The 10,918-nt window shown below is 45.7% G+C and overlaps 1 protein-coding gene across 1 annotated transcript in view; it reads left to right on the top strand.

The window, feature by feature from the left end:
• Positions 1-10,124, top strand: part of LOC106594818 (heme-binding protein 1) — a 12,907-nt gene extending 2,783 nt beyond the window's left edge. The window contains exons 6-7 of the mRNA XM_045690733.2: positions 7,253-7,416; positions 7,730-10,124. Coding sequence (XP_045546689.2) covers positions 7,253-7,416; positions 7,730-8,144 — 579 coding nt within the window. The 3' untranslated portion in view covers positions 8,145-10,124. The remainder of the gene's footprint in view (positions 1-7,252; positions 7,417-7,729) is intronic.
• Positions 10,125-10,918: the final 794 nt, after the last annotated feature.

Genomic DNA, 10,918 nt, shown 5'->3' with positions numbered 1-10,918 from the left:
GTGTGTGTATATTTATATATACTGCTCAAAAAAAAAGGGAACACTAAAATAACACGTCCTAGATCTCAATTAATGAAATAATCTTATTAAATACTTTTTTCTTTACATAGTTGAATGTGCTGACAACAAAATCACACAAAAATAATCAATGGAAATCCAATTTATCAACCCATGGAGGTCTGGATTTGGAGTCACACTCAAAATTAAAGTGGAAAACCACACTACAGGCTGATCCAACTTTGATGTAATGTCCTTAAAACAAGTCAAAAAGAGGCTCAGTAGTGTGTGTGGCCTCCACGTGCCTGTATGACCTCCCTACAACGCCTGCGCATGCTCCTGATGAAGTGGCGGATGGTCTCCTGAGGGATCTCCTCCCAGACCTGGACTAAAGCATCCGCCAACTCCTGGACAGTCTGTGGTGCAATGTGGCGTTGGTGGATGGAGCGAGACATGATGTCCCAGATGTGCTCAATTGGATTCAGGTCTGGGGAACGGGCGGGCCAGTCCATAGCATCAATGCCTTCCTCTTTCAGGAACTGCTGACCCACTCCAGCCACATGAGGTCTAGCATTGTCTTGCATTAGGAGGAACCCAGGGCCAACCGCACCAGCATATGGTCTCACAAGGGGTCTGAGGATCTCATCTCGGTACCTAATGGCAGTCAGGCTACCTCTGGCGAGCACATGGAGGGCTGTGCGGCCCCCCCAAAGAAATGCCACCCCACACCATGACTGACCCACCGCCAAACCGGTCATGCTGGAGGATGTTGCAGGCAGCAGAACGTTCTCCACGGCGTCTCCAGACTCTGTCACGTCTGTCACATGTGCTCAGTGTGAACCTGCTTCATCTGTGAAGAGCACAGGGCGCCAGTGGCGAATTTGCCAATCTTGGTGTTCTCTGGCAAATGCCAAACGTCCTGCACGGTGTTGGGCTGTAAGCACAACCCCTACCTGTGGACGTCGGGCCCTCATACCACCCTCATGGAGTCTGTTTCTGACCATTTGAGCAGACGCATGCACATTTGTGGCCTGCTGGAGGTCATTTTGCAGGGCTCTGGCAGTGCTCCTCCTGCTCCTCCTTGCACAAAGGCGGAGGTAGCGGTCCTGCTGCTGGGTTGTTGCGCTCCTACGGCCTCCTCCACGTCTCCTGATGTACTGGCCTGTCTCCTGGTAGCGCCTCCATGCTCTGGACACTACGCTGACAGACACAACAAACCTTCTTGCCACAGCTCGCATTGATGTGCCATCCTGGATGAGCTGCACTACCTGAGCCACTTGTGTGGGTTGTAGACTCCGTCTCATGCTACCACTAGAGTGAAAGCACCGCCAGCATTCAAAAGTGACCAAAACATCAGCCAGGAAGCATAATAACTGAGAAGTGGTCAGTGGTCACCACCTGCCGAACCACTCCTTTATTGGGGGTGTCTTGTTAATTGCCTATAATTTCCACCTGTTGTCTATTCCATTTGCACAACAGCATGTGAAATTTATTGTCAATCAGTGTTGCTTCCTAAGTGGACAGTTTGATTTCACAGAAGTGTGATTGACTTGGAGTTACATTGTGTTATTTCAGTGTTCCCTTTATTTTTTGAGCAGTGTATATTTCTAGCATGTGAGTGTGTGCGACCCCTGCGGGATTTGAACCCAGGAACTTGGCGTTCCTAGCGTTACACTACGCTGGTATACACAGTGATGTTCTCAACAGATGATGAATCAAGATGTTCTCTTCTGCTGTACAGTATACATCTATGGAGCTGGGACCGGTCTGCAGTGCTACAAAAGTATCTGGACACCCCTTCAAATTAGTGGATTTGGCTGTTTCAGCCACACCCGTTGCTGACAGGTGTATAAAATCGAGCACACAGCCATGCGATGTCCATACACAAACATTGGTGGTAGAATAGCCCGTACTGACGAGCTCAGTGACTTTCAACGTGGCACCGTCATAGGAGTCAATTCGTCAGATTTCTGCCCTGCTAGAGCTGCCACAGTCAACTGTAAGTGCTGTTATTGTGAAGTGGAAACGTCTAGGAAAAAACAGCTCAGCCACGAAGTGGTAGACCACACAAGCTCACAGAACGGGACCGCCGAGTGCTGAAGCGCGTAAAAATCATCTGTCCTCAGTTGCAACACTCTCTACTGAGTTACAAACTGCCTCTGGAAGCAACGTCAGCACAAGAACTGTTCATTGGGAGCTTCATGAAATGGGTTTCCATGGCCGAGCAGCTGCACACAAGCCTAACATCACCATGTGCAATGCCAAGCGTCGGCTGGAGGGGTGTACATATAAATACATATGTATATATTCTTATTCCATCCCTTTAGATGTGTGTATATTAGGTATTGTTGTGGAATTGTTAGATATTACTTATAAGATATTGCTGCACTGTCGGGAACTAGAAGCATTAGAATTTCGCTACACCCGCAATAACATCTACTAACCATGTGTATGTGACCAATAGAATTTGATTTGTAAAGCTCGCCATCATTGGACTCTGGAACAGTGGAAACGCATTCTCTGGAGTGATGAATCACGGTTCACCATCTGGCAGTCCGACGGACAAATCTGAGTTTGGCCGTTCCCATGAATACGCTACCTGCCCCTATGCATAGCGCCAACTGTAAAGTTTGGTGGAGGAGGAATAAGGGTCTGAGGCTGTTTTTCGTGGTTCGGGCTAGGCCCCTTAGTTCCAGTTAAGGGAAATGTTAACGCTACAGCATACAATGACATTCTAGACTATTCTGTGTTTCCAACTTTGTGGCAACAGTTTGGGGAAGGCCCTTTCCTGTTTCAGCATGACAATGCCCCTGTGCACAAGCGAGGTCCATAGAGAAATGGTTTGTCGAGATCGATGTGGAAGAACTTGACTGGCCTGCACAGAGCCCTGACCTCAACCCCATGGAACACCTTTGGGATGAATTGGGACACCGACTGTGAGCCAGCCCTAATCGGCCAACGTCAGTGCTCAACCTCACTAATACTCTTGTGGTTGAATGGAAGCAAGTCCCCGCAGTAATGTTCCAACATCTAGTGGAAAGCTTTCCCAGAAGAGTGGAGGCTGTTATAGCAGCAAAGGGGGGACCAACTTCATATTAATGCCCATGATTTTGGAATGAGATGTTACGTACTTTTGGCCATGTAGTAGTGTATCTACACTGAGTTGACAAAAAAATTATGCTCTGCTCTTTCCATGACGTAGACTGATCAGGTGAATCCAGATGAAAGCTATGACCCCTTATTGATGTCACTTGTTAAATCTACTTCAATCGGTGTAGATGAAGGGGAGGAGACAGGTTAAATACGTTTTTTTAAGCCTTGAGACAATAGAGACGTGCCTTTGAACGGGGTATGGTAGTAGGTGCAAGGCACACCGGTTTGTGTCAAGAACTGCAATGCTGCTGGGTTTTTCACGCTCAAAAGTTTCCCGTGTGTATCAAGCATGGGAAGCATTGGAATCATCATGAGCCAGCATCCCTGTGGAACGCTTTCGACACCTTGTAGAGTCCATGCCCCAACAAATTGGGGCTGTTCTGAGGTCAAAATGAGGGGAGATATTGTTCTATGATCTATATACAGTGAGGGAAAAAAGTATTTGATCCCCTGCTGATTTTGTACGTTTGCCCACTGACAAAGAAATTATCAGTCTATAATTTTAATGGTAGGTTTATTTGAACAGAATAACAACAACAAAAATCCATAAAAATGCATGTCAAAAATGTTATAAATTGATTTGCATTTTAATGAGGGAAATAAGTATTTGACCCCCTCTCAATCAGAAAGATTTCTGTCTCCCAGGTGTCTTTTATACAGGTAACGAGCTGAGATTAGGAGCACACTCTTAAAGGGAGTGCTCCTAATCTGTGTGTTACCTGTATAAAAGACACCTGTCCACAGAAGCAAACAATCAATCAGATTCCAAACTCTCCACCATGGCAAAGACCAAAGAGCCCTCCAAGGATGTCAGGGACAAGATTGTAGACCTACACAAGGCTGCAATGGGCTACAAGACCATCGCCAAGCAGCTTGGTGAGAAGGTGACAACAGTTGTTGGGATTATTCGCAAATGGAAGAAACACAAGAGAACTGTCAATCTCCCTCGGCCTTGGGCTCCATGCAAGATCTCACCTCATGGAGTTGCAATGATCATTAGAACGGTGAGGAATCAGCCCAGAAGTACACAGGAGGATCTTGTCAATGATCTCAAGGCAGCTGGGACCATAGTCACCAAGAAAACAATTGGTAACACATTACGCCGTGAAGGACTGAAATCCTGCAGCGCCCGCAAGGTCCCCCTGCTCAAGAAAGCACATATACATGCCCGTCTGAAGTTTGCCAATGAACATCTGAATGATTCAGAGGACAACTGGGTGAAAGTGTTGTGTCAGATGAGACCAAAATGGAGCTCTTTGGCATCAACTCAACTTGCCGTGTTTGGAGGAGGAGGAATGCTGCCTATGACCCCAAGAATACCATCCCCACCATCTAACATTGAGGTGGAAACATTATGCTTTGGGGGTGTTTTTCTGCTAAGGGGACAGGACAACTTCACCGCATCAAAGGGACGATGGACGGGGCCATGTACTGTCAAATCTTGGGTGAGAACCTCCTTCCCTCAGCCAGGGCATTGAAAATGGGTCGTGGATGGGTATTCCAGCATGACAATGACCCAAAACACACGGCCAAGGCAACAAAGGAGTGGCTCAAGAAGAAGCACATTAAGGTCCTGGAGTGGCCTAGCCAGTCTCCAGACCTTAATCCCATAGAAAATCTGTGGAGGGAGCTGAAGGTTCGAGTTGCCAAACGTCAGCCTCGAAACCTTAATGGCTTTGAGAAGATCTGCAAAGAGGACTGGGAGTTTTGCAGAGGGTCAAATACTTATTTCCCTCATTTAAAATGCAAATCATTTTATAACATTTTTGACATGCGTTTTTCTGGATTTTTTGTTGTTGTTATTCTGTCTCTCACTGTTCAAATAAACCTACAATTAAAATTATAGACTGATCATTTCTTTGTCAGTGGGCAAACGTACAAAATCTGCAGGGGATCAAATACTTTTTTCCCCTCACTGTATCTGTGGGGATAATGTTCTATGATCTATATATCTGTGGGGATAATGTTCTATGATCTATATATGTGGGGATAATGTTCTATGATCTATATATCTGTGGGGATATTGTTCTATGATCTATATATCTGTGGGAATAATGTTCTATGATCTCTATATATATATATATATATATATATAGTGGGGAGAACAAGTATTTGATACACTGCCGATTTTGCAGGTTTTCCTACTTACAAAGCATGTAGAGGTCTGTAATTTTTATCATAGGTACACTTCAACTGTGAGAGACGGAATCTAAAACAAAAATCCAGAAAATCACATTATATGATTTTTAAGTAATTAATTTGCATTTTATTGCATGACATAAGTATTTGATCACCTACCAACCAGTAAGAATTCCGGCTCTCACAGACCTGTTAGTTTTTCTTTAAGGAGCCCTCCTGTTCTCCACTCATTACCTGTATTAACTGCACCTGTTTGAATTCGTTACCTGTATAAAAGACACCTGTCCACACACTCAATCAAACAGACTCCAACCTCTCCACAATGGCCAAAACCAGAGAGCTATGTAAGGACATCAGTGATAAAATTGTAGACCTGCACAAGGCCGGGATGGGCTACAGGACAATAGGCAAGCAGCTTGGTGAGAAGGCAACAACTGTTGGCGCAATTATTAGAAAATGGAAGAAGTTCAAGATGACGGTCAATCACCCTCGGTCTGGGGCTCCATGCAAGATCTCACCTCGTGGGGCATCAATGATCATGAGGAAGGTGAGGGATCAGCCCAGAACTACATGGCAGGACCTGGTCAATGACCTGAAGAGAGCTGGGACCACAGTCTCAAAGAAAACCATTAGTAACACACTACGCCGTCATGGATTAAAATCCTGCGCACGCAAGGTTCCCCTGCTCAAGCCAGCGCATGTCCAGGCCCGTCTGAAGTTTGCCAATGACCATCTGGATGATCCAGAGGAGGATTGTGAGAAGGTCATGTGGTCTGATGAGACAAAAATTGAGCTTTTTGGTCTAAACTCCACTCGCCGTGTTTGGAGGAAGAAGAAGGATGAGTACAACCCCAAGAACACCATCCCAACCGTGAAGCATGGAGGTGGAAACATCATTCTTTGGGAATGCTTTTCTGCAAAGGGGACAGGACGACTGCACCGTATTGAGGGGAGGATGGATGGGGCCATGTATTGCGAGATCTTGGCCAACAACCTCCTTCCCTCAGTAAGAGCATTGAAGATGGGTCGTGGCTGGGTCTTCCAGCATGAGAACGACCCGAAACACACAGCCAGGGCAACTAAGGAGTGGCTCCGTAAGAAGCATCTCAAGGTCCTGGAGTGGCCTAGCCAGTCTCCAGACCTGAACCCAATAGAAAATCTTTGGAGGGAGCTGAAAGTCCGTATTGCCCAGCGGCATCCCCGAAACCTGAAGGATCTGGAGAAGGTCTGTGGGCCAAAATCCCTGCTGCAGTGTGTGCAAACCTGGTCAAGAAGTACAGGAAACGTATGATATCTGTAATTGCAAACAAAGGTTTCTGTACCAAATATTAAGTTCTGCTTATCTGATGTATCAAATACTTATGTCATGCAATAAAATGCAAATTAATTACTTAAAAATCATACAATGTGATTTTCTGGATTTTTGTTTTAGATTCCGTCTCTCACAGTTGAAGTGTACCTATGATAAAAATTACATTTACGTCATTTAGCAGACGCTCTTATCCAGAGCGACTTACAAATTGGTGCATTCACCTTATGATATCAGACCTCTACATGCTTTGTAAGTAGGAAAACCTGCAAAATTGGCAGTGTATCAAATACTTGTTCTCCCCACTGTATGTGGGGATAATGTTCTATGATCTATATGTCTGTGGGAATAGTGATCTATTTATCTGTGGGGATAATGTTCTATGATCTATATATCTGTGGGGATAATGCTCTATGATCTATATATCTGTGGGGATAATGCTCTATGATCTATATATCTGTGGGGATAATGCTCTATGATCTATATATCTGTGGGGATAATGCTTTATGGTTCTGGAGTTATTTCTATCAGAGGGGATAATGACTTGAATTCTAAGGAATTGTGCCATGTCATTATGTCTGTGTGAACTAATCTAGGCCGGATGTTATCAGTGATGTTATAATGTGTTATTGTTGTTGGGATGTTTCTCTCTAGCTCTACTTTACTGAGATGCCCTCTATGGATGTGTACGTGCGTAGCTACGGAGGCTGGATGTTATCTGTAACCTCCAGGCTTCATGCTCACCTACTGACCAAGGAGCTGGCCAGAGTCCAGGCTGACTACAACCACACCTACCACTACGGAGTGGGTTACGACAGGTAGGCCTGGACACACACATATGCACAAACACATTTTTGCATGTACACACAAACTAATCTCAGATACACACACACACACACACACACACACACACACACACACACACACACACACTATGATCTCATAAATACACATACACACCTCTCTCTCTCTCTCTCTCTCTCTCTCTCTCTCTCTCTCTCTCTCTTAGTATTGATTCTGTCCTGTGTTTCTGTCTATCTCTCTCTATCTATCCCACTTCCTATATGAACTGTCTGTCTGTCTGTCTGTCTGTCTGTGTCTGTATTGATTCTTTCCTGTGTTTCTCTCCAGTCCTCTGAAGCTGCTGAACAGACACAATGAGGTGTGGTACGTAGCTGAGGGAGAGGCCGTCTGCTCTGACCCCCAGGAACCAACCCCACCACACACACCTACCCCCACACACACACCCAACGCCACACCCAATGCCACACACACACCCAACACCTCACACACACCCAATGCCACACACATCTCCTCCAGCACCATCGCTGACTCCCCCTCAGATCTCCCAGCCAACCGGACACCCACCCCCTCCCAGGCCCCCGAGGTGACCCCCTCTCAGGGCCCGGTGGTCGGGGAGACCCCCTCGGCCAACAGCTCTGACCCCCAGGTGGACGGCCCCTGGAACAACACTGTCGAGGCCTCCCTGGAGGACACCCCCTCTGATAACTCTGTAGCCGACCCCACTGACCTCAACCTGGCCTAGCCCTGGAATACTATATATGACCCTGAACAGTAGAGGGGTACGGAGGGCTGCTGTGGTGATAGAGCTCCTTCAGTTAGATGTCCATTTGGGATTGGGCCCTTGCCTCAGTATTTACTGTAATACACCACCGCCCCCTACTGGTGTCATATTGTTACTACACATATTAGCTTTATTCACCTGCCGCTCACCTGCTCTCCATGTTACCACACTGACCTGTTATCCATGTTACCACACTGACCTGTTATCCATGTTACCACACTGATCTGTTATCCATGTTACCACACTGATCTGTTATCCATGTTACCACACTGATCTGTTATCCATGTTACCACACTGATCTGTTATCCATGTTACCACACTGATCTGTTATCCATGTTACCACACTGATCTGTTATCCATGTTACCACACTGATCTGTTATCCATGTTACCACACTGATCTGTTATCCATGTTACCACACTGATCTGTTATCCATGTTACCACACTGATCTGTTATCCATGTTACCACACTGATCTGTTATCCATGTTACCACACTGATCTGTTATCCATGTATCATATCAATTAATTAATCAATCGACCAATCAACAACAGACTTGGAGCTGCTTACCATATCCCTCTTTCCATAATGAATGTCAGCCCTACATAACAACTGTGTTGGTTTGAGTCAGCCCTACATAACAACTGTGTTGGTTTGAGTCAGCCCTACATAACAACTGTGTTGGTTTGAGTCAGCCCTACATAACAACTGTGTTGGCTTGACTCAGCCCTACATAACAACTGTGTTGGCTTGACTCAGCCCTACATCACAACTGTGTTGGTTTGACTCAGCCCTACATAACAACTGTGTTGGCTTGACTCAGCCCTACATAACAACTGTGTTGGCTTGACTCAGCCCTACATAACAACTGTGTTGGCTTGACTCAGCCCTACATAACAACTGTGTTGGTTTGAGTCAGCCCTACATAACAACTGTGTTGGCTTGAGTCAGCCCTACATAACAACTGTGTTGGTTTGAGTCAGCCCTACATAACAACTGTGTTGGTTTGAGTCAGCCCTACGTAACAACTCAAGATCTAACCCTGGCCAATGGCAGCGCTGTAGATCATCCCACCCTGGCCAATGGCAGTGCTGTAGATCTCACCCTGACCAATGGCAGCGCTGTAGATCTAACCCTGGCCAATGGCAGCGCTGTAGATCTCACCCTGGCCAATGGCAGTGCTGTAGATCTCACCCTGACCAATGGCAGCGCTGTAGATCTCACCCTGGCCAATGGCAGTGCTGTAGATCTAACCCTGGCCAATGGCAGCGCTGTAGATCTCACCCTGGCCAATGGCAGCGCTGTAGATCTCACCCTGGCCAATGGCAGTGCTGTAGATCTCACCCTGGCCAATGGCAGCGCTGTAGATCTAACCCTGGCCAATGGCAGCGCTGTAGATCTCACCCTGGCCAATGGCAGTGCTGTAGATCTCACCCTGACCAATGGCAGCGCTGTAGATCTCACCCTGGCCAATGGCAGTGCTGTAGATCTAACCCTGGCCAATGGCAGCGCTGTAGATCTCACCCTGGCCAATGGCAGCGCTGTAGCAGTATGGTAGCTTTATTCTCCTTTATCATTATTCATTGTTTACAGAGAAACAGTTTTATTTCTGTCACACTGACTAGAAGGTTCTCCACTCGTTGTCGTCTCCGTTTTGTATTTATTTGTCATTATTTATAAATGTATTTTGTGTAGTTTGCGAGCAGCCTTTACATTCAGCTTGATATCAGTCGGTAGTGTATAATTACTCACCATGTTGTCTGTATGACTCTATGGTGTGTGTGAAAATGCTTAACTTGTATCATTAGTAAAATAGTCAAAATGTAACAATTTAAAAGTGATAGACTGATGTTTCATCTGTAATGTACCTGAGAAGGTTTCTGTTAGTCTGGTTGTAATACCTGTCAAGTCCTGAGGATGGCGCAATAAACCACTAAAACAAACGTACTGAGTCATAGAATTATTACTGTGTGGATTTGGACTTCACTAAACCAGAGTTCATATATTTATACGACTTCAACACCCTTTGAATGGAGATTGGTGTTTCTTCCAGGACTAGGTTTAATCTGTGTCTGGGACACCAGTTTCTAAATGTAAAGTCACAGATCCAGGCTGCATCACATCCGGCCGTGATTGGGAGTCCCATCAGGCGGCGCACAATTGGCCCAGCGTCGTCCGGGTTTGGCCGGTGTAGGCCGTCATTGTGAATAAGCATTTGTTCTTAACTGACTTGCCTAGTTAAATAAAAATAAAAGATCAGGAGGGAGCATATAGTCTGAGGTCAGTTGATGTTCATTCAACCACATTTTGACTCAATTAACCCTAGTCAGGGTTAAACCTACTCCTGGATTCATCTAATCTGTGAAAACAGCCCACAAAAACTAGTTTCTCAGCCCTAGATTACACCTCTACTCCTGGATTCATCTAATCTGTGAAAACAGCCCACAAAAACGAGTTTCCCGGCCCCAGATTACGCCTCTACTCTTGGATTCATCTAATCTGTGAAAACAGCCCACAAAAACGAGTTTCCCGGCCCCAGATTACGCCTCTACTCCTGGGCCCTGGTATTCATGAAGCGTGTCAGAGTGCTGATCTGGGATCAGGTTCCCCTGCCCATTGAATTCCATTCATTCTAATCTAAAAGACATGTATCATAGATCATAATCCTTTGATTTAGCACACGATCAATGCAGCGTCATCTTAAACAATGAAATACTCAGTAAAACACAAAGAAAAA

The sequence above is a fragment of the Salmo salar genome, chromosome 12, assembly GCF_965601325.2.
Source record: "Salmo salar chromosome 12, fSalSal1, whole genome shotgun sequence".
Classification (NCBI taxonomy): domain Eukaryota; kingdom Metazoa; phylum Chordata; class Actinopteri; order Salmoniformes; family Salmonidae; genus Salmo; species Salmo salar.
This window is presented reverse-complemented; position numbering and strand designations above follow the sequence as displayed.